General features: G+C 49.0%; 1 protein-coding gene and 1 long non-coding RNA gene across 5 annotated transcripts in view; both read left to right on the top strand.

The window, feature by feature from the left end:
• The window catches only part of LOC126650868 (uncharacterized), an 80,808-nt gene that overhangs the window by 23,487 nt on the left and 34,064 nt on the right, over window positions 1-23,257 (top strand). The gene's annotated exons all lie outside the window — the stretch shown is intronic.
• The window catches only part of FERMT2 (FERM domain containing kindlin 2), a 52,186-nt gene that overhangs the window by 14,323 nt on the left and 14,606 nt on the right, over window positions 1-23,257 (top strand). For 2 of the 4 annotated variants that reach the window (XM_050336122.1, XM_050336118.1), the window contains exons 2-7: window positions 4,054-4,287; window positions 17,029-17,163; window positions 20,807-20,839; window positions 21,276-21,501; window positions 21,610-21,712; window positions 22,118-22,225. In XM_050336122.1, the coding sequence (XP_050192079.1) occupies window positions 4,054-4,287; window positions 17,029-17,163; window positions 20,807-20,839; window positions 21,276-21,501; window positions 21,610-21,712; window positions 22,118-22,225 (839 nt within the window). The remainder of the gene's footprint in view (window positions 1-4,053; window positions 4,288-17,028; window positions 17,164-20,806; window positions 20,840-21,275; window positions 21,502-21,609; window positions 21,713-22,117; window positions 22,226-23,257) is intronic. The other 2 variants (XM_050336120.1, XM_050336121.1) reach the window with 1 other exon arrangement.

The raw sequence follows: 23,257 nt of genomic DNA on the forward strand, positions 1-23,257 counted from the left end.
GGAGTGCTCCTGGAGGAAGGAGCTGCAATAGCTGCTGGAGCAGCAGAGCAGGAAAGGGACTTTTAAAAAACCACGGGTCGGCAGGGGGAAAGCATTTGGAGCTCCAGCTCCTGGGATAAATGGGATAAAGGGGCTATCAGATGACGGGGCTGCCTCGGTTTTTTCCTTTGCCCTTCTCCCAAGTGGTGATTGTGGAAGGGGCGGGGAGGGGGGGTGTCCCTGTGAATTGAAATGCACTCCATGTGCATCTCAATTAAGGCTGATTTTATGCCTTAATTGAGATGTGGGTTCTCGAGCTGTAGATGTGAATTTAGTGGTTGCTGTGGGAATTAAAACCTGCAGTTGGAACTGAATGCTGGACAAGCTGGTGGGATGTGACTGCGGCGAGGCGCCGGCACGGGTTGAAAGCTGAGGATGTGTCAGGTTTAAAACACTTTACTGAGCAGCCTTTCACTCCTTCTCGTAATGTTCTGCCCTCACAGAGGTCTCTGCAGCCCTTCTGTGTGATTTAAGATGCCTCTTGCATTCCCAGGAACGGCTTTCCAAGGGGAACAGCTCCGTGGGGTTTGCTGTACAAAATGTCCTGAACATCGCTCGTGCCATGTCTCTGCCTCTTGGCACAGTTCTTGGCACAGACAAATGCAAAACCAGGTTCTTCCTGGAGAAAAAAAAAAAAAATAAACCCCAGCTGTGTTTCCCAGCCCTCCTGGGCTCCCAGGAGCCGAGGTTTCGGTTCAGGCTGCACGGGAAAGTGGGGGAAGCAGGGAGCAGGGATTATTTTTGATGCCAGGAAGGAAACGCCATGCTTCCCTTTCCCTGCTGGGCTTGGACTCCTGGAACTCCCTGTCCCCAGCCCGTGCTCCAGCTGATGCTGTGTCAGCTCCAGCTTCCACATCCCTGCTGCCTTCACCTGGCAGATTCCTTGCCTGGAAGGGGAGCAGCAGCAGCAGGGATTTGTTGTGACCCTCACACAAGTGTGCAGCTCATTTAATAGAATCACAGAATGGTTTGGGTTGGAAGGGACCTTCAAGGCCATCTCATTTCCACCCCCTGCCATGGGCAGGGACACCTTCCACTAGACCAGGTTGCTCCAAGCCCCATCCAGCCTGGCCTGGAACACTTCCAGGGATCCAGGGGCAGCCACAGCCAGCCTCTCTGGCCAACCTATGCTAGGGCTTCATCACCCTCACAGCCAGGAATTCCTTCCCAGTATCCCATCTAACCCTGCCCTCTGGCAATGGGAAGCCATTCCCCCTTGTCCTGTCACTCCAGGCCCTTGTAAATAGTCTCCCTGTACCTTTCTTGTAGGTTCCCTTCAGGTACTGGAAGGTCACCCCAAAACCTTCTGTTTTCCAGGCTCAACAGTCCCAATTCCCTCAATTTGTTTCTCATAGGAGAGGTGCTCCAGCTCTCTAATCACCTTGCTGGCCTCCTCTGGACTTGCTCCAACAGGTTCGTGTCCATCACATTTAGCAGCTCAGAGGAGCTTCTGGATTTACAAGCAAAGATTTTCAGCCTGGCTTTGGACCCGTACAACCCTTTAAAGTCAAAGTCTGTGTTCTCTAAAGTGATTTTGCAGTGCTTGGAGACTTACCTGAGCCCTGATGAATGTGAAATGGCCAGCTGATGAGTTGGTAGTAGTTGATAAATATGAATAAGTTGATCAGTATGGTGAGGTGATAAATATGAAGTAGCCAATGACTGACAGCAGTAGATGGGAAAAGCCTGAGCTGAAATAACAGGCCTTGCCATAAAACTGTAACCCCCACAAATCAGTAACTCGCAGATTGGGACCCTGGTGAAGATTTGTAGACCTTTAGTCAGATTTAACCGGGCTCCTGGCATTCCCTGGTGTGCAAGGATTGCTCCAAGCCATCCTGGATCCCTGGCAGAGCACTGAAGGTTCTTGTCAGCATGTTAAACTCAACCCCATGAGGCAGCTGCTAAACATTTGCCAACCTCTTTTATATGTAACTACCCCGTGGGACAGGCACTGACCTTTACCTTCCTGGCTATGACCAACATCTCCCTGTTAATTCAAAGTGTTAATTACTCTCAGGCCCGAAGACGATGCTCTGTGCCATGGTCTGAAAGGTTAATCTGCAGCATAAACCCAACCCCCCTCTGTCAGGCATAAATGTTAGTGATTCAAAACGTCTTTTTTTCTTTTCCTCCCCCTGATTTTCAGTGCCAATTGGTTCAGCTTTCAGTAGGGCAGAAGTTGGACTTCATTACCAGAGTCCCCTGTAATGATTTCTCGGATTTTTCTCCGAGTAGCCAAGGCTTGTGCAAGTTTGCATGCTTTTCTATATTTGGTTTTGTTTAATTTGATCGTACAAAGCTGTTGAAAAGCCCAGCTGAACGTTTCCACTTTCTGGAGTCGTGATTGTGCCATTAAACCAGGAGTTCAAAGGAAAAAAAAAAAGAACAGCTCCTGCTGGTTTTTCTCAGTGACCCCGAGCTCGAGATCCCATTTTTAGATAGGGACAGAAAAAAGTTCACTTGTCACGTTGTTCTCGTCTCAGTTAAGCTCAAACTTGGCTTATAGGGGATAATCTTCACCATCACAGAATCATAGATTATCCCAACTTGAAAGGGACCCACAAGGATCATCCAGTCCCACTCCTGGCCCTGCACAGGACGTGCCAACAATCCCACTGTGAGGTCAGTGCTGGAGTGGGTTCCTTGGTGTTGTGTCTGCTGGGGCTTTGCCCTTGGATTCTTCTGGATCTGCTCTTGGCTTTCTGGCTGGTGCCCTGCACGAGCATCACTCCTGAAGTGGTGGAGGCAGGAGCTCCTGGAATAAATGTCATCTGGCACTTTTAATTTGGATTGAATTGATGTTTCGTGTTGGAAGTCCAGAATCACAATGGATCAGGAGTTGAAAACTGAATTATTGTGCTTTAACCTGGAAAGTGCTTCTTTGTTGTTATGAAAATTCAGATAATCCCCATACAAAATCCACAAGCTCAGAACTCACTGGTAGCTGTTACCATGTCTTAATATTGAGTGTGGAAGTGACCCTGTAACTTGTCCTGCAGCCTCTTGAGGTTCTCCTGTGCTTGCCTGGATGACATCCTTGGTTTTTTTTTCCTGAAATGAGAGTTTCAGCTGGTGCCATGGATGCTGGCGTGTTCCCTGGTCAGTACTTTTGGGTGTGGAGGGTCTAGGCTAAGCAGAGCTTTGCAAAATGCTGGATCATTCATTTCCTTTCCTTCTCTTTCTCCTCTGTGGCCAGGGGGTTGTTGGAGTGGAAGATGCTCTGCAGGAATGGCACGGGGCCATTGGGAGAGCAGGGCAGGTGTTAGCAAATAAACATTCCAGAAAACATTGCACAGTGTCTCTCTTTTGGAGTTACCACCATGCTTTGGTTCCCCAAATGGTTCCCAACTTGGAGGGGACCTTCAAAGACCCCATGGTTCCATCCCTCCATCCATTCCCTCCTTCCATCTCCTGGAGATGGAGACGTGGCTGTTGGGTTTTGTACCGTTGTTCCTTTGGGAGGTAACTCTTACTTTCATTTGGGGAATTTTCCAGGGTTTCTTTGCAGAATTTGGAAGTCTTGGGAGAAAATAGAGAGTTTCTATTGAGTTCTTCTTGCAGAGCTCCTCCTAGTTCTGGTTTTTATTTGTGCTGAGGTGGCTGGGCTCACCTTTGGATAACACAGGTGTCCTGGATGGTGGGGGTGGGGAAAACCCGAGAATTGGTAGTTAACCCAAAAAAACTCTGCAAAATCCCTCCTGGGGAAGTTGTCAGGTCACTCATGACCCCTTGGCTTCATGTTCCAGCCAGGATCACTGCTGGGGCCGAATGATCCATGGACAGTTGCGTTCATCCTTTTCCCCCTTGGCTTCTTCCCTGCTTTTCTATCCGTGGTGGCTTCAAAATAGCATTGAGCACAAGCAGCCATTTGTATCTGAAAGGGGGGCTGTTGGAGTTTTTTTGGATGGATAGTTGCCTCTCAGTTAAACACATTTAAACTTCTTTTGTCCTCCGAAGGCTAATTCTGGTCCCGCTTTTAACCGGGGGGAAAAAATGGGTTCTTTGTTCCAGATGTCAAGAAGGACTGGTCGGATCACGCGCTGTGGTGGGAAAAGAAGAAAACTTGGCTCCTTAAAACGCACTGGACGTTGGATAAATACGGGATACAGGCGGATGCCAAGCTCCAGTTCACCCCTCAGCACAAGCTGCTCCGCCTGCAGCTGCCCAACATGAAGTACGTCAAGGTGAAAGTCAACTTCTCCGACAGGGTCTTCAAGGCTGTTTCTGACATCTGCAAAACGTTCAGTAAGTGCTGCAAAACCTCCCGTGGGGGGAAAGTTGACGTTGGGTTTGGCTCCTGCCTCTCCTTTGGGGCACGGGCTCGTCCCATAAATTCACGAAATCGTTGGTGTTTTTGGGTTTCAGACACCCAACCGGTGACTTGGGCATCAACCAACCTGGGTGTCCATCTTTTTCCCATCCACATGTGCCCTTTGTGCAAATACTTAAATAACAGGACCAATTGAACCAAAAACTTATAAAAAATGCATTTTTTTTTTCCCTGAGTTCTCTTCCATAACAAGGCTGTCCTCAGTTTTGTCACAGGCGAGGCAGTAGCAGCAATACTTGATGTTAAAGCTGCTGCTGTTGGGTCGTAATTTTTTTTTTCCCCTGCAAATTTATGTGCTGGATGAAAAACAAACCCTGAAATGGGAAACCTGCCAACCCTGTGGGTTCTCTTCTAGTGGAAAATCACATTAGGGATTAAGTGATGATGCTTCACTGTAAAACTGTCTGGTGGAGGGAAGGAACCGAGTCTTGCTGTCTCCTCCCTGACTCCTCTTCACCTTCTTTTCCGTGTTGAGGAGAAGCCCAGAAAAAAAGGAGTGGTCATTCCCTGCCAGGTGTACAGGCCTTGGATCAATCTGCTGCTTTAATGCATTACTTTTTACCCATCTCCACAAACCCCTCATCCCAAAAGCTGCTATTTCTTCCTCCCCACCAAAAAAAAACCCCAACGAGGAGAGGGTAATTCCACGCAGGAACGCAGGTGCTCGGGGCTGGAATCCTCCCCTCCAGAAGGAGCCTGCAACCCAACCTGGGCCGTAGTAAATCTATTTCTGCCCTCAGAAGGCAGCTGAGGTTACTCTTGGCTGACCCAGTTGTTTGGTAAGGCAGGAAGAGCTCGGCAGTACGCGCAGTGTCCAGTGCATCCGTCCTCGGTCGGTATTTATAGCTGGTTACGAATCTTTGCTGTTTCTTTCCTGGGTTGGTTTTTTTTTGTGTGTTTTTTTACAATATAAATATTGGGCAACCTCTCCTTAAAATAGAAAAGGCTTAGCCAGCATTATTTCCGAGTGGATTTTGCTTCCCCCCCCCCCACCCTGTGTCCCCTTGGCCTTTCTGATGTCGTGCTAGACAGGGGGGTCACTTGGTCGCCGCCGAATCTCTCGGGCAGTGAGTCACGTCAGGAAATTCTGATACATTTAATCACAGAGCTGGAGATCTGTCGCTGATGCTGCTGAGCACTCAGAGCCTTACATGGACCTCGAGCAGCTTCTTCTTCAACTCTCGGTGTATTTGTGAACAAACCAGCAGAATAATCCTAATATTTAGAGATCTGGGAGTGGGGAAAGCTGCTGGGACAGTGGCAGCCCATCTGTGGTAGGAGGTCTCTGAGCAGGCAGCAGGAGCACATCCACCAAGGATGGTCCTGACTTTCCTTCCACGGCATCCGACATACTGAAATTAACGTTCCTGATTTTCAGGAAAGCAGGATTTTGACTGGAAATTTTCGCCTCCCTTTTAGCGACTCTTACCAGCCTGAGCTGTTTGAGGAAGGCAGGAACTACATGGCCAAATACAGTGATTTAATCTTGCTTAGCCCTGGCCTTTGTGTTTACTGGGAGCCAGATGTTCAGCAGAGCTACTGGGGGAAGACAGTGACATCAGCTCAACATCAGCTGGAGGGAAGAGGAGATTGGGATGTGGGGAGGCAGCTGGAGCTGGAGGGGCTGGGAATACTCTTCCCTGGACCAAAAAGGATACCTGTACAGGTATATAATATATAGCTGTTCAAATACCACTATAGATGTCCAAATACTGTTATTTATAATATATCTAATCTATTTTAACTTTAATATATATAATATAAAAGTGTATATTAGGAACAAATTCTTCCCTGTGAGGGCGGTGAGGCCCTGGCACAGGTTGCCCAGAGAAGCTGTGGCTGCCACATCCCTGGAAGTGTCCAAGGCCAGGTTGGACAGGGCTTGGAGCAACCTGGGCTAGTGGAAGGTGTCCCTGCCCATGGCAGGAGGGTGGAATGAGCTGGTTTTTAAGGTCCCTTCCAACCCAGGCCATTCAGTGGTTCTGTGATTCTCCTTTTTTCCTTCCCCAGTTCATCATACCCCGTATTAATCAAGCTAATTGTCTTCCCAAGGAAAACTGAGCAGATATTTCAAGGTGGAAGGGAAAAGCGGTGATCCCAGCATAGTCCTTGTGTCTGCAACTGCCTTGATTTCGAATCTGGGTCCCAGGGAAGTTAGGACAGAACTGTACCTGTGAATTGCTTGTATTTTGGCTGTACCTGTTTGCTGTCGTTGGCCCCCGGATCACTTAATTACACACCTCAGTAATTTTAGCATAAAGCATCATTAATGAGTAATTGAAGTAATTCCTGGTGCTACCAGGACTCTGGCTGGTTGTGTTTGTAAAGTCCTCGATGCACAAGCAGGAACACGCGTGGGTGGGTTATTTAGGGCCGTCCTTTGCTTCTGTTCCCTTGAAATCGTACCCAGAGGTGTCACCCTTGCAGTGCGTGGTTGATTTTTAAGGAGAAGTCTCTTGTTCTTGTGCAGAGGGAAGTTATTCCGAAGGGCAGCTCCCTGTGGCTCCCTCCCAGGAGGCAGCCCGGAGGTGGCTGTGGGAAGATGCCGGAGCCACTCGCACATCCTTCGCTTCCTTGGAGGTCGTGTGAAGCCGGAAAGAAAGCCCAATCTCATTCCCAGTGGCTGGATTGCAGCCCCTCCATTCCCACAGCAGTCAGCTGGGAGGGTTAGCAGCATGGATTGACCCTGCCTGTGGCAGGAGCAGGCAGGAGGAGAGGAGGGGAGCGGGTTTTGGATGGGATGGGCAGCCCTCGTCCAAAGGGTGGCCTGGAATCCAGCCCAGGAGCAGCTGCTGGCAGGCAGCTCTGGCCTGAAGGGCCAGTTTTGATCTGCAATTAAAGACCAGAGAAAGAGAAAGTAAAACTTCCCTTTTTTTTTTTCCTTTTGGAGCAGCAGGGATTTGTGCTTCCTGCCCGGCTGGCAGCGGGACACAGAGGTTGGGATGGGATCCTCCTGTGTCACTCCCTCCTCTCATCCTCCCAGTGGGGAGATATTTCTGGCCAAAAATCAAATATCCAAGTGGGATTTGATGGGACTGCACTGGACACTTTATTGGTGTGAGTGGGAATATCCTCACTGGAAAGTGGGATTTGGGGAGGTAGGAGATATTGGCTCCATTGCAGAGCTCCTGCTCACCTATTGTCTCACAAAGCAACAAGTGGAAAAATCCTCTTTTCCTCCATGCTGAGGAAAAAGATTTTTTCTCTGTAAGGGTGGGGAGGCCCTGGCACAGGTTGCCCAGAGAAGCTGTGGATGCCCCATCCCTGGAAGTGTCCAAGGCCAGGTTGGACAGGGCTTGGAGCAACCTGGGCTAGTGGAAGGTGTCCCTGCCCATGGCAGGGAAGAACAAGATGAGCTTTAAGGTCCCTTCCAACCCAAACCATTCCATGATTCTGTGATGGCTTAGTTTGATTCCAGCCCAGCAGACGCTCTCATGCCCTTAAGCTGCTTCCTTCCAGCGTCCCCTTTCTCCTACTGCTGCCTGTATTTTTTTTCCATGTGTCCTGGGAGCACTAAGGGACTCTAGGCAGGCTCTGCTGCTGCAGTGTGGGCACGTGGGAGAGGAAAAGCAAACAGCAAGTGTGAAAGTTTTTTCCCATGCCTTGGCGTTTCCTGCCCCGGCGATGCTCCTTCTCCTGGGGAAACGACATATGTTGGATCCGCAGGGTGAGGGGACGTGCTGTGACAGCGTAAAAGCTCACATCCTTCTCCTCTTCCTCTGGCTGTGAAGATTTGGGGCCTGCACTGCCCTCCAGCCTGAGCAGGGGGAGCAGGGCTCATTCCAGATGATGCTGGTGGGAGCTGGGAGCGCAGGGAGGAGGAGGCAGTGCCGGAGCTGGGAGGAGGCAACTCTGGGAGGAAACGCTCCAAAATTCATGACTACTCCCTCCCTTACCCACCCTGAGGCTGTGTAAGGCTGAGAAATTCCCTCCAGGCTCCCTTTTTTCCTCAGAGCCTCTTGGAGCATCCCACCCAGCTCCTGCCTCCTAATCCTCAAAGAGCTCCGTGTGAATCAGTCACCCGTTTTGGAAAACCAAGTCTGGGGAGCGTCCTGAGCCCAGCAGTGGCAGCTTCCGTGCCCACATCCCATCTCAATCTGATCCCCAGTTCCTTGGGGGTGAGGAGTGCTGGGAAACTGGGGCTCCTCTTGCGTGGGGTAAGGGTGGTCCCATCTCAGGGAGCTTGTGGAGCGAGGAGGGATGGGATGTGGAGAGTCCCGTGAGGGTGGTGAGTTGCTTCCCGTCACCTCTCCAGCCCCAAAATAAGGATGTTCCCAAGACTCTGTGAAGTGATGGGAAGGTGACAGCCAGCCTTCCTTGCTTCAGCCTCCAGCCACCAAATGCAACCCGTGCTGAGGTGACAGAGGCATTTGGGAGTGGTGGGATGCAAGCCCAGCCCAGGCAAGGAGACACCGTCCCGCAGTCCCGACGCCGAATGTGACCCTACCTATTTTTTCCCTTTCCAAATGGTCTGTGCTCCAGGACAGAACGTCCTCTGACTTCTGAAGTATTTGTAATATTTCCACGCCCTCTCTTGCCAAAAAGACTTCTATAAAAAGCCACTGTTTGTTGATTTTTGGGGTTGTTGGTTGTTTGGGTTTTTTTTTTTCCCGCAAAACTGAAACCCTTTGGTAGTCAGAGATGTGCAGCATTCCCAGGGCTCGAGCCACGTCCCCAGCATGGTTGCTTTCCAGGAGGCAAAGCTGTCTGGAGTTCACAGAACCATAGCATGTCTGGATTAGAAGGGAACCACAAGGATTGAGTCCAACTCCTGTCCCTGCACAGGACAACCCCAAGAATCCCCACCCTGTGCTTTTCCATTATAAACCTCTTAAAGCTTCTTTTCTTCCTTCTGATAAATAAAATAGTGTTTCTCCTGAAATCATGGAGCCCAAATGGAGTCCTGGTAGATGCACATGAGCATCTCAGGGCAGGGCAGGTGGATTTGGGGAGCAACACCAGCATTTGGGAGGAATTTCTTCATGGAAAGGGTTGTTTAGCATTGGAATGGGCTGCTCAGGGAGGTGGTGGAGTCCCCATCCTTAGAGGTGTTCCAGGAGCGACTGGACGTGGCACTCAGTGCTCTGGTCTGGGTGACAAGGTGGGGATCGGTCACAGGTTGGACTTGATGGTCTTGGAGATCTTTTCCAGCCTCAGTGATTCCATGATCTCAGGGTACAGTCAGTGGATGCTCAGCAGCCTCAGGAAGATGCTCAGGGTGGGGGGGGAGGTGGCGTTCGCGTGGAGAGGGCCACGCCAAAACACCAGGGAAGGGTTTGCTGCCTCTCCCCGCCACGAGCAGAGAGGTTTGGCAGCAGCACAGCGATTTCTAAATATGTCCAGGGGATGGGTGTGGAAGGAAATCTTACCATTTCGAGAGCTGGCCAGATTGCAATGTACTCGGCTCTTCAGCTGCGAGGCCCAAGTGTTCCGCTGCCAACGGCGGCGTCTTCCCCTTTTATTGCCTGCCCGTGTTCAGCTGTCGTGGAGGATCCAGACCAACCCCAGAAACTGGTGTCGGGGAAATAACGAGATGTAATTACAAACTGTCTGAAATGGAAAAAAAAAAAAAAATCTCCATTCTCCCCCCTCTCTCCACCCCGTTCGTGTTCTGCCTGTCGAGCAGCATCAGGTTGTGTCACCGTGTGAGTCAGTGAATTTTTTCATCCTTACTCTGCTGTTGACAGAGACCCTTTAAATAGACTTCCATCCTGAAGACATTAGGAGATGCTGGCAAACCCAGTGCTACTGCCTTCCTTGGAATTACTGGGATTGCTCTTTATGGGCCGATGCAGAGGGCGTAAGTGGATTGTTTTCCTCTGGTTTGTGGGGCTTAATTTAATTGAGTTTAACTTGACTCTCACTGGAGTCCAACCACTTCAGGGGCAAGGCTTGTAGTGAGTGCTGCCTGTGCTCTGAGAGGCATCTGGATAACGGGAGTCCGGGGATTTCGTCCCACTTATGGAAAAAAACATCCAGACATTCAGTGTTTGTTGACTCTGTGTCTCCAATGGCCCCTTTTATTGGCCTGGCAGTAACGCTTGGCTCCATCACTGCTGCCTCCTCCTCTTCTTCCTCCTCTTCCTCTTCCTCCTCTGTCTCTGGGTGCCACCCACACGGACATTCACACCACCGCAAACCCCACTGACCCCATTTTTGGGTGGTTTTGCAGATCACTGCTCCCTCAACAAATCAGATAAGTCAGTGGGCGCTTGGATTTTACCCCCAGAATTTGGGAAGGCTCCAGCAAAGCCCTTGCCAGGGGAATCCCAGGTGGATCCTGCGCCCATAGAACTCACTGAGTATCTCAGGAGGCTTTGTGGGACGTCCTGACAAAGCTGCAGGGCCCCATCAGCAAGTGGAGAGCTTGGCTTTTGCCCAAATAAATATTTAAATTCCTGGGTATCTGAAGAACCCATAATAAAATGTTCTGAATGTACAAACCCAGTAAACTGTGCTGGGAGGGGGGGTGAGAACCTGCTCCATCAGATCCTGCCCAGAGTCCAGCACAACCACAGCCTTATCTCCAGGGCACTACAGAAGTTATGCAAGTCTTTTTTTTTTTCTTTTAGGTTTCTTTTTTCCCCTTCTGGTCTGTTTTGCAAAACTTCATCTCGAGGGAATTTATGCTGAAGATAAGTTGGATACTTAATTCTGTAAACTTACACCGTGAAAAGCGATCCACGGGATTCGCTCCTCCCGAAGAGAAATGCTTTTTTATGTTGTTGTTTTTAAGTCTGAAGTGGAAGAGAAATGGGGTTTGAGGTCTCATTTTTCTGAGACTCATCACAGTGATGCACAAAGGCTGTGATTATTTTTGTGAGTCATTGGTTCGAGGCAGCGTGGATCCAGTGCAGAGTTATCCCACTTCCCAGAGATATCCCACTTCAAAACACATTTCCTGGCTGGATCAGCATTAAAGAGAGGATTTCCCCTAAATGCTGTCTGTGCTACAAGTAAAATAAGGGAGTTTTTATGGTTGAAGGGATAACCAGTTGAACCAACCCTCTGCCCTTTAAGGGAGCTGGAAGTGGGGTGGGAAATTGGCTGCTGAAAGCTTCTTTGGTACGTTAATTCTCCTTCTATATCAAAATATTCTTTATATATCACATTATTTTCCTTACATATCAGAACTGAATGTTGAAATTAGTGTGATTTCCCATAATTTTTATTTTTGGGGAAGCTGGTGTATACTCAGACAGCCCCTTCCAGTCAGTGACCTCGTCTCCCATATGTGAGTGATGCAAGAAATCCATAAATCTAATTCCTTGTGGGAGGGAAAGCCTATTTCTTGGAGCACGGAAATCATCGCTGTGGGTCCCCTGACCCCTTGCTGAGCTGCCTGGTGGGTTCTGGGGACTCTGCATCTTGGATTAGGACAAGAAGTAAAATCACCCCTCCTTCCACCCTGAGACGTGGATTTTGCTCCCATCTCCTCCCACCACTGCTTTCCAGTGCCCAGAGAAGCTGTGGCTGGCCCTGGATCCCTGGAAGTGTCCAAGCCAAGGTTGGATAGGACCTGGAGCAACCTGGGATAGTGGAAAGTGTCCCTGCCCATGTCAGGGGTTGGAGTGAGATGGTCTTTAAAGTCCCTTCCAACACAAACCATTCTGGTATTTCCATCACAACACACCTTGGGGGTTAAAGATGCAGCAGCTGCCAGATTTATTTGGTGGAGTTAGTGCAAAAGAGGATAAGTTGGGAATTTTGCACCCTGTGAGGCAGATTTTTTTTTTTTTTAAAGTCATTTTTTTGGGTGCAGATGGTTCCCTGTGAAGAAGGAAGGTTTAATCCCTGCTGTTTGTCTCTGGGTGGGAGACAAATGGGAACAGCTGGGCTGGACAAGCTGTGCAGGGGCTGGATGAGAAATGAGGGATTTCACAGGGAAAGGGTTTCCCTTCAGCCAGGGGCAACACAGGCTGTAAAATGGCTTCATCCAAGAGCTGGAGAAAGTTCTCTTGGAGGTTGAAAGCCTCCTTCATCTCCTTCATGGTCATATTTCAAGCTCTGAAACTCCTCCTTACAGGCTCAGGCATGACCTGTAATCTCCTTTCCACAGAATTCTACAATGGTTTGGGTTGGAAGGAACCTTAAAGACCATCTCATTCCACCCCCTGCCATGGGCAGGGACACCTTCCACCAGCCCAGGTCGCTCCAAGCCCCGTCCAGCCTGTCCTTGGACACTTCCAGGGTTGAGCAGCCACAGCTTCTCTGGGCAGCAAATCCCCTAAGTGTGATGGGGGACATGGACGTGGATCTGCAGCACTGTTAGGGCTCAGCCACAGCTGCAGCTGGTCCAGCATGGGCAGGAGATGCCATAATACAGAGAGTTCCCGCTCAGATCCAGCCGAAAAATGGTTTTGGAGCAGTTTCTGGTTGGTGCTCTCCCCTCTGCATGGATCATGTTGTGGATGGTTTCTGCTGGTGGCTGCCACCAGCAGTGCCAGGGACACTGGGTGAGAGGCTGGAGAGCTGGGTTTCCACGTGCTTACACAATAAATAGAAATAAAATGCTAAAAGGCTCATTTACAGTCCATTCTGGGAGACCTTGCCAGTGCCATCTGTCCCCTGTGTACAGACAAGGAGGCTCTTGGAAAGCAAACACAGCCCCGACCAACGTGTCAATGGAAGAGTCAACACATTAACTGCGCTCAGCAGGTCCCTTCTGCTGGCCCACCCACGTCACACTGACCCCTTTTTCCTTCAGAGTGACCTTTGGCAGCATGGCTTCAGCTGGAAAATGTGGATGAAACTGGTAACAGGATTTGGTGTGGGAATTTGAGGCCAGAGTCAGACCCTGGGGAGATATTTTACCTCCAAGTGAACAACTCCAGCAAATGGGCTCCTCCAGGTCCAGTGGCACTTAGCAAAAACCCATAAAATCCCAAACCTGTATAAAGAAGTTGATGGTTTTTTTGCGTCAGTTGGATTTTTAAGGATCTTGCTCTTGCTCCCATGGCCAGAAAACGTGGATTTCGGGCTCTGCAGCCAATTGTCCAATTTTTAGTTAACAGAAGCCCCACCATCCACCCTGAGATAGACTTTATTTCAGTTGCAGGAATTAAACACCATGTTTTCTAACCCCAAACTCTATTTAAAACATGCTTTAAGACCCTTTGTACACTTGTGGATCATAAGCTGGGGTGGGAAATAATATTGGTGTCTTTCTTGATGCTTCGCTGCTCTCTTGTTTTTAGCACAACAAACTTTATTTTTAGTTTTTCCTCACAGAACCCTAGAATGGTTTGGGTTGGAAGGGATATTAGAGATCATCCATTCCCAACCCCCCTGCCATGAGCAGGGGTACCTTCCACTATCCCAGGTTGCTCCAAGCCCTGTCCAACCCGGCCTTGGACACTTCCAGGGATCCAGGGGCAGCCACAGCTTCTCTGCCCAACCTGTGCCAGGCCCTGCCCACCCTCCCAGCCAGCAATTCCTTCCCAATATCCCATCTCAACCTTCAGTTTAAAGCCATTCCTTCAGCTGGCTTCAGTGAGTTTGTAAAGTCTCGGAGTCCCCGGTGCATCCCAGAGAATTCTGTTGGGGAGGAATGTGCAGCTTATCCCGAGGAGGAGCCGTGCTGAGCTGCAGGGATGCTCCGGCATCACAAGGATGCGCTGCCTCTGCCGTGCCCTGCAGCCATGTGCTGTTTGGAAGCAGCTGCCTGTATCCTTGTAACCCCCTCTGACAGCATCAGGAACAACTGAGGGACTATAAAAAGTCTCCTTTGATATCAGATGGTCAAGCCTTGGGCCGGCTCCAAGAGATTGCTTCCAGGAGCCGGGCTTGGCCCGGAGCCCTCCTCCCGGCCTCCCTGAGTGCTTCCAGCTGAGAGGCTCCATCAGTTGCTAATGCACCATAAATAAACAGCAGAGTCTAAACCTTGCTCCAAAATACCAGGGGGAACTCCTCGTTTTAGGCTCTGCTGCCTGTTGTCCCCTGCGCGTGACCCCGGTTGTCCCAGCAGATTCTTCCTCCATGAGGTAAGCTGGCTGGGATAAATGGGAATGCGTGGAGCTGGCTGGATTCATGCTCTGGGTGTTTATTGCTAGAAATGGTCAAAAAAGTTGGGCAGTGAAAGCGGTGGGTGCAGGGATGGGGTTTAGTGGGATGATGTGTGTGTAGGAATCATAGATCGGTGTTCAATTAAAGCTGAAATTAAATAAAGCTTATCTAGATAAAGAAATAAAATGGATAAATATTATATTAATAAATATATAAACAGAAATAATTAATCAAGTTTGCATATAAAATATAAAGATACCTGTAAAAATCTCTATATAAACCATATATATATATATGTATGTATATAATATTGTATATATTATATACAAAACATATTTAAATCTATCCATTTAAAATATTTTTATAGATTTTTAAATCTCAATATATTATAGACATAAAGGGATAAATCTACGTAGTTATCTATATTATTATATTATCTGCACATAGAGATAAATCTGTGTATTTTTGGCCTGGAATTGTTCAAAGCCAGGCTGGATGGGCCTTGGAGCAACCTGATCCAGTGGAAGGTGTCCCTGCCCATGGCAGGGGGTGGAATGAGATGAGCTTTAAGGTCCCTTCCAACCCAAACCATTCTGAGATTCTCTTATGTGATTGAAATAAATATATATCAATACATAAAGAAATTTAAATTAAATAAAACTTATATAAAAAATAAATAAAAATCTTAGTAAGCATCAATAAAGATATAAATAAAAACAAAGCTTAAGTTAAAGCTGTGCTGGGTGATGGTTTGGGATGGGAGACCTGCAGATGGTTAAATCCAGACGTGCCCAGCCTCTGGATTCAGGAACAGCAGGGCCAGTGGGATCCATCCCTGGAGGTCACCTGGATGGGGCAGGTTCCCAGCTGGATATTTTCCAGCCTGTTTTCAGTAAGGAAAGATGCTGGTGTGGGCGAGCACGAGCCAGCACAGCCACATCTGCCCTGAGGGTGTGTTCTGCTGGGGTCAGGTGCTGGCAACCAAATTCCAGTTTTAATTACAATCCTGAGCCTGGGAGTGCACAGGGAGCTCCCACTGCTGCCAGCACGTGGTGAGATCCGAGCCCTGTAACTGCCCCTCGTTAGGATAATGACTTCTTGTCTCCTTCAGCATTCCTCAGGGTGGGAAAATACAGCCTGGCTGCAGCCAGCTCCAGGCTCAGGCATGTGCCATAATCTCCTTTCCATAGAATCAGCATAGAATCCCAGACTGGTTTGAGCTGGAAGGGACCTTAAAGCCCATCTCATTCCACCCCATTCCATGGGCAGGGACACCTTCCACTAGCCCAGGTTGCTCCAACACCCATCCAACCTGGCCTTGAGCACTTCCAGGGATCCAGGGTCAGCCACAGCTTCTCTGGCCAACCTGTGCCAGGGCCTCACCACCCTCACAGACAAAAATTCCTTCCCAGGATCCCATCTATCCCTGCTCTCTGGCAGTGGGAAGCCATTCCCTGTGTCCTGTTCCTCCATGCCTTGTCCCCAGTCCCTCTCCAGCTCTCCTGGAGCCCCTTTAGGTCCTGAAAGGGGCTCTCAGGTCTCCCTGGAGCCTTCTCTTCTCCAGGTAACCCCCCCCAGGTCTCTCATCCTGTCTTTTCCCAATCCCAGGCTGTATTTCAGAACTCTCCAGCCTTTCTGCAGCCTTTCCCCGTTGCAGTGGGATGGCTCCATGCCCAGGTCAATGCTTTTCCAGGTCAGTTCCCTCAAATCAGCTGAGTCCAGTTTAGAGCAGACAGAAGGTTTTCCCCCATCCTGGTTTTCTCAGTGCCAGTGAGGGACCCCTGGCCCTGCTCCAGTCCCTTGGTGGTTTCATTGGTACAATGGACAGTGGGCTTTGCTTTCCCAGGGAGCTCCTTCCCGCTTGGAAGCGACTGCAGCAGACCCAAAGTACAGCCTTAGTGGGAAATGACCCTAAAATCCTGTTTTTCTTTGCTCCCCATGGCTTAAAACACAAACACACTGAGATGCTCCTCATTTTAAATGGTTTTTGAATTATTCAGGCTGGTCCTGGGCAGGGAAATGGGAGAGATGTGCTGTGAAAAGGAAACCCTTTGGCCAAAATCTTTTTAAAAATTGTGTCCCTTAAATACAGCCTGTAACTGTGTAAATAAATGGCTTAACTGTTGGATTGCTCCTATGGAAGTGGGATGACCTGCCCTGTTACCTACATGCTGATTTCTATTTCTATATCTATTTGTATTTTTACTTATATTTTTTTGTATATTATTATGTGTTATTATACTTCTACATTATTATGCATTGTATTTATATATTATTGATATTCATGCTTTTATATCATTTGTGTTTATATTATTCATATTTAATTATTTAATGGGTGTAAGTGGTACCAGGCTCTGCCACAGCCTCTACCAGTGCTTGTATTTACATTTGAGTGGCTGTACCTGGGAAATTCCACATTCTATCCAAATGTTGTTTTACCTTTCCAGCCAAGGACAGTGCTTGTTTCCAACAGGCTTGCAGGGAAAATGTTCTCAACTTGAGTTTTAACCATTGCAAAGCAGGAAAATCAGCCAAGGGAGATACTGAACGTTGCTGGATGTTGTTCCTAACGGAAGGATATTCTTTTTGTCCCCTTTTTTCCTCTTTTTTTCCCCTCCTGCTTTTATAAAAGTGATCCATTTTCTCCCCAGACATCAGGCACCCAGAAGAACTCTCCCTTTTGAGGAAACCCAGAGATCCATCGAAGAAAAAAAAGAAGAAGTTGGATGATCAATGTGAAGACGACGCCTTCGAGCTGGAGGGTCCTCTGATCACGCCGGGGTCTGGTGAGCCAGGAAAAAAAAAAACAGGAGGGGGGAAGAATGGCACTGCAATATCAGTCTGATTTAATTCCTTGAGGTCTGTGCAAGAAGCAGACACCAGATAAATGACACAAGTCCTGCAGGGCTGCAGCACTCGGTCACGGATGCATGTCTGGAGCTGTCACGCATTTCGGGGAGCAGAACAACACCAGGCTTCATAAAATAAACCAGAACACGAGTGTGACCACTTTTAACACTCAGGTGGTGTTGCTGAGAGGTTTTCTTAAGGAAAATCGTTTCTGATGTCAGATTGCAGGTGTGTTTTAGGCTGTACCACTGTCCTGCTCTGTATTTATACCCCAGTGTTTTATTAATTGCATTAGTGTTGCCCTATGTTAAGTGTGTAGCTATGGCTTGTAATGCTCAAAGAAACCCCTTTTATTGCTGTGTGGTAGTTTGCCAGCCTGAATTGCAGAACCAGAGCAGCACTGGGAAGGGAATTGCTAGTGGAGTAATGTCCCTGATTGGAATAACATCCCTCTGATGGAGAAACATCCTTGATGGAGTAACATCTCTTACCCCGGGCAGCAGATTGATGCAGGTGTTTGCAGGCAGAGGGTTTTTTCAGCTCTCTTCCGTGGCTGCTGGAAGTCTGGTGTTTGAAGGCAAATGGCAGGAGTTTAAACCATAATTTTGGCCAAGTGGGAGCACTTTATCCCAAGTGGACTTGCGGAGTCGGCGGCGCTGCCGGGCGGGCGAGACGTGTCTGGCTGCCAAAGCTCTTGGGGTTTAAATCCAGCGATCTGAGGGTAGCAGGGCAGCTTTGATGAAAAAAAAATCTTGAAATTCAGTAAACTTGTATTAATTGGTGTTAAATTAACTGGAGGGAAGGTCATGGAATGTGGTTAATGCCAGTGGTGGCGCTGGACTTGCAGGAAGAGAGGCTTTTGCACCACAGGCTCCGCATCAAACCATCAGCACGGATCTTGGCAAGGGAAAAATAATCCCTCTTTTGCTCTGATCCTGCTCTTTGTCTTCTCAGTTACTTAAAAATGCTTCTGGGCTAGTCCTCTCCCACTCCTGGCTCAGAGACATTGGGCAAGGCTCCAGCCAATTTTCATTTCCATTTGGCTTTTTCATCCTGAAGGTCTGTACGAAGCCTTTCCAAAAGCCAAGTGTTCACGGAGAGCATCTCTGTTGGATTAATAGGAAATACTTGGCCTGCTTTGGGGGAAATGTAGGCAGAAGAGAGGGTTTTGTTTTATTTATTGCTCTTTCAGTGAGTCACTTTGCTGGTTTTACTCTCCCTGTGAATGAAATCACTTGCAGCAGGTTGAATTCCTGCGCGTTCAGGTGCCATTAGATAAAAGCCGTGGTTTCAATCTGAATAAACTTTTTCTAGCGTTGTTCCAACGCCAGTCTGTGTGCTGAGTGCCTCTGAAAAACAAGTTAATAATTCAGGATGTGCTGGTTTCAGTGTGTGGAGATGTACTGGGTGTGTTTTGTCGCTGAGCATCCCAAACCTGGCAGCGAAACCATTTAAATCCCGGTCGGCGGAGCTGCCAATACTCCCACAGGCCGTGTTGCCCAACCCTTCCCATTAGAAGACCTGTATTCACTTGTTTATATAAATTAGCCAAATTTGTAGCTATTTCTGCTGGAACTTTCCATGACATTGCCTGGCCTAGGGCACATTTTTTAAGGGCATCTTCTTTTGAGATGTTTTCAGGTGTTTGGAGAAGGTGATGAGGGGAACAGTGGAGGGGAAGCTTTGCTGTGTTGGAGCAAACGCTCACTAAGAGGACCATGGGGGGATATCCGTGGAAAAACCTGCCCAATTTGGGGCAAGAAGTGGGATTTTTCTTTTGTTGGTCCAGTTGATGCTCAGCCCTGTGTGGTTGAGCCACGTGAAGGCTGAGACTGAGACACTGCAAGGACGGACGGGGAGGAGGCAGGAGCATCCTTCAGGATGTGGTTGATGGATGGTGATGGGGGTTTATTGCTGGTTCTTGTTGGAGTGCTCTGCTCCAGTGTTGTAACAGCCCATGGGGAGAGCACCTTTCTGCTGCTTTTATAACCATGGAATCATAGGATATCTCAAGTTGGAAGGGACCATAAGGATCATCGAGTCCAACTCCCAATGTGTAAGTACCTGGTCTAAGTACCTGGCAAATCATCCCTGGCCTTCTCCTTGCAAGTGTGAAGCTTGAAAGTGGGGGGTATCTCCATCCCTTCACCATTTCTGCTGCTTTTTTTGCTCATGCCTGGGCCTGTCTTGTTGGAGGTCAAGTGCTCACTGGTCCCATCCAGCCCGGGATGCCGGCAAAACTAGGAGGGGCATTAAAAGCATCCTGGTGGTTTTCTTGTTTGATGGTTTTCACTTTTATTTCCCATCCCGTCAGGCAGTTTAGAATCCCATTTCTGTATTATTTGGTGTTTCCTAGCCATAAAGTTGGCAGTCGTGGGCACGATGCTGTTGATTCAGACAGTTCCTCCTGCTCCTTGAGATACCCATCATGAAAAAATGAGGGTTTGGAAAGGTGTTTTTATTGGTTTGGTCTTGGACTTTTCCAGTCTAGGTCAGCTTTGTGCCATTCCTTGTGCAGCGAGGGAGGAGGGATGGTTTGGAGTGAGGAGGTGGAGCATGGCCCAGACTGGCGGTTCAGAGCAGCAGGAGGTGGCACAAATGACCTTGTTGGTGGCATCTCAACCCTGTCACCGCCTTCAACACCCCCAGCAGTGCTCTGGGAGGGAGAGTTCGGATGCATCGAACTGCATGTCTGAACAGGCTGGGGATTTAAAAAGGACACGGCCCTTTCCCAAAAATCCGGTTTGTTGTTGGACCTTCCAAGTCCTGGTGGGCAGATTCATGCCCAGCAGATGCTGCTCAGTGAGCTTGTTGCCTGGGGTACGTATGCAGTGGAATTCCTGGCATTAGGATGTGGTGGTTGATCCTCCCTTCTTTTGAAAATCAGGATTTTATATCAGTGTAAAAATCAATGTTCTCGTGAGATGAACAGGGGCTGTTTCACAGAGTGGTTTAGGTTGGAAAGGGATATGAAGCCCATCCAGTTGCATCCTCTGCCATGGGCAGGGACACCTTCCAGTAGCCCAGGTTGCTCCAAGCCCCGTCCAACCTGGCCTGGAACACTCGCAGGGACGAGGCAGCTCTCTGTTCAGCTCTCAGCTGTTTTGGGGGGGTGAGATACCAAGCTGTGACTGGCTCGCTTCTCTTCGAAACGCTCATTTTGAAAGGTCTGGGTGGGTTTTCCGAAACGCTCTTAATCCGTCCGAGCCGCAGAGCTTCGGGAGGCCTGCGAGTCGCGTGTGCTTCGGGATCGGTTCTGCACCACATCGCACCACTCGCTCAGCACGTTAATGCCAAGTGTGTGTGGCCATCTCAGCAAGCTTTTCCATCCGGGAAGCGCCGCGTTTCCGTGCCCGGCTGTTCCTGTAACATGAGTGGAATAACGGGAAGCCACTCTGGTTGCTTTGCTGCCGAGTCCACCAGCGCCGCTGCCAGCACTCCCATTTGGGGTGGTTCAACCTCACCTGTGCTGTTCTGCCTCCTTCTAAAAATGCCCATTTTTGGCTTCTGTCCTTTCCTGCTCTCCAGGTGACTTTCTCTCGCCTTCTCACTTCCCTCCTTTCTTTTCCCTCTCCATAGGCACCGATATTCTTTACATCGGCCCCGTCAAAGGTGAGCTCCACCTCAGTAGGACTTTTGCCCTCTGCCTCTGGTCTCTTTGGCTGCACCCTTAGTTTATTTTCCTGCTCCTCTAAAACCTTTGACTTCCAAAATCTTTAAGCAACAGGTAATGCCGGTAAGTCGGGGGCCACTCATGTCCCAGGTGCCACAGAAACTCAGGGGGCAGGATTTTCCCGGCGTGGGAGACCTGTGTCTCTTCCCACCGTGTGGGATGGAATGAGTTTTCCATCAGTTTTGCTCTTGGAGAAGAGCCGAGAGAGAGAGGAGAGGGACAGCTTTCCGTGGGAGAACAAGCAGCGCAGCGTTTTCCCTTTGCGGAAAGATAATGGTGGAAAAAAGGGAAGGCTTCTCATCCGTTGGCTGGGTTGGGAGCGAGGCAGGGCTTGTCCCGAAGCTAACTCCTGGCTTTTATTCCCCTTGCTGGTAGGAAATATCTATTCAAGCCCAGGACTGTATAGCAAAACGATGACGCCGACCTACGACGCTCACGACGGCAGCCCCTTGTCACCCACCTCGGCCTGGTTCGGTGACAGCGCCCTGTCCGAAGGGAATCCGGGAATCCTGGCCGTGAGCCAGCCCGTCACCTCCCCAGAGTCCTTAGCAAAAATGTACAAGCCCCAGACGCTGCTCGATAAAGCCAAAATCAACCAAGGGTGAGTCGAGGAGTCGAGGATTTGGGGTTTGGGTTTTTTTTTTAACTGGTTTTAAATTGCGTCGCCGGAGCGTTTTGTGTGTGTTATCCCCTGTTGGCAAATTTGCAGGTGGCTGGATTCGTCCCGATCCCTGATGGAGCAGGAGGTGAAAGAAAACGAGGCTTTGCTACTCCGGTTCAAGTACTACAGCTTTTTTGACCTGAATCCAAAGGTACAGAACTACTTGTTTTGCTTGCACCTTGCGGGCAGAGGCTTGGAGCAAAGGATGCCTGGGTCTCTCTGACCTGCTTTTGTGTTGGTAAACCTCCCCAAAAATCATGAAAATTTGAATGGAGTTTGAAAATGGGTCGTGCAGGAATCGAACACAGGATCTGTGCTCCCTGTGTGTCAGCTTCCTAATGTTTAGGTGTCGCTGGAGTGGCACAGGATTTTCATCTCGGATTGAAGTGTTGGGTTGGGAGATTGGAGAAACCCAGAATGGTTTGGGGTTGGAAGGGACCTTAAAGACCATCTCATTCCAACTCCCTGCCGTGGGCAGGGACACCTTCCACTAGATGAGGTGGTTGGTTTAGTGCTGGGCTCGCATGTTTTCCAACTGTTCTGTGTTTTCTCGTAGTACGACGCGATCAGGATCAACCAGCTGTACGAGCAGTCCAAGTGGGCGATCCTGCTGGAGGAGATCGAGTGCACGGAGGAGGAAATGATGATGTTCGCGGCGCTGCAGGTGGGACACAGCCCGAGACACTGAGGGTTTGGGTCAGACTGGATTTTGTGCACAGCTTTGCAGATTTCTCCATGGATCAACCTGATGAGTGAAATCGTGGAATCACAGACTGGTTTGGCTTGGAGGGGACCTTAAAGACCATCTCATTCCATCACCCTGCCACAGGCAGGGACACCTTCCACTAACCCAGATTGCTTCAAACCCCATACAGCCTGGCCTTGGACACTTCCAGGGATCCAGGGGCAGCCACAGCTTCTCTGGGCAACCTGTGCTAGGGCCTGCCCACCCTCCCAGCCAGGATTTCCTTCCCAATATCCCATCTAAACCTACCCTCCCTCAGCTCAAAATCATGTATTTTAAGGCTCACCTTGTCTTTGGTGGGGGTTCGGCCTTCTCAAGCTGGTAGGAGTTGGATCATTTCCCATCTGCTAATCCTCACTTGAGTTTATTAGATTTATTTTGAATTTAAATGTCTGCTGCTGATTATTTCTCATGAAAAGTAACTTCACCTTCTTTTACCAAACCTGTTTATATCTATCTTAACTTTTAGCTTGTGCAGTTCTTAAACCCTCCCAGCACGTACCTGGGGTTACTGAACTGTGCCTTTCTGGCCCTGTGCCCCCCTAAAACAGCTGGGGATAATCTGTGGGTTTCCCAGAACTATTTATTTCTCTGTTTTGTGAAACACTCAGTGTGATTTGGCATAAATGCTACACCTGCTATTGACTTCTGTGGGATCGGATGGCAGACATTTATTCCATGTGGTCTGGCACGACTCGGCGCTGTAGGATGCAGGAATGTCCCCCTCAGGAGCAGGGCTGTCTGCTCCAAGGGCCCCTCCCAGGAAAAAACGAGTGAAAACAGAAATATAATGACTCAGTTTACATCCCAGCACTGCAGAGTGGGTTGGGCACAGTCCTTCCTGTGAGATTTCATGGATGTTTTGGTTTTCTGGGGAAAAAAACCACAGATGCAAAGATATGGAATCACAGAATGGTTTGAGTTGGAAGGGATTTGGTCCATCTTGTTCCA

The sequence above is a fragment of the Myiozetetes cayanensis genome, unplaced genomic scaffold (genome assembly GCF_022539395.1).
Source record: "Myiozetetes cayanensis isolate MyiCay16 unplaced genomic scaffold, myiCay2020 scf6-25, whole genome shotgun sequence".
Taxonomy (NCBI): domain Eukaryota; kingdom Metazoa; phylum Chordata; class Aves; order Passeriformes; family Tyrannidae; genus Myiozetetes; species Myiozetetes cayanensis.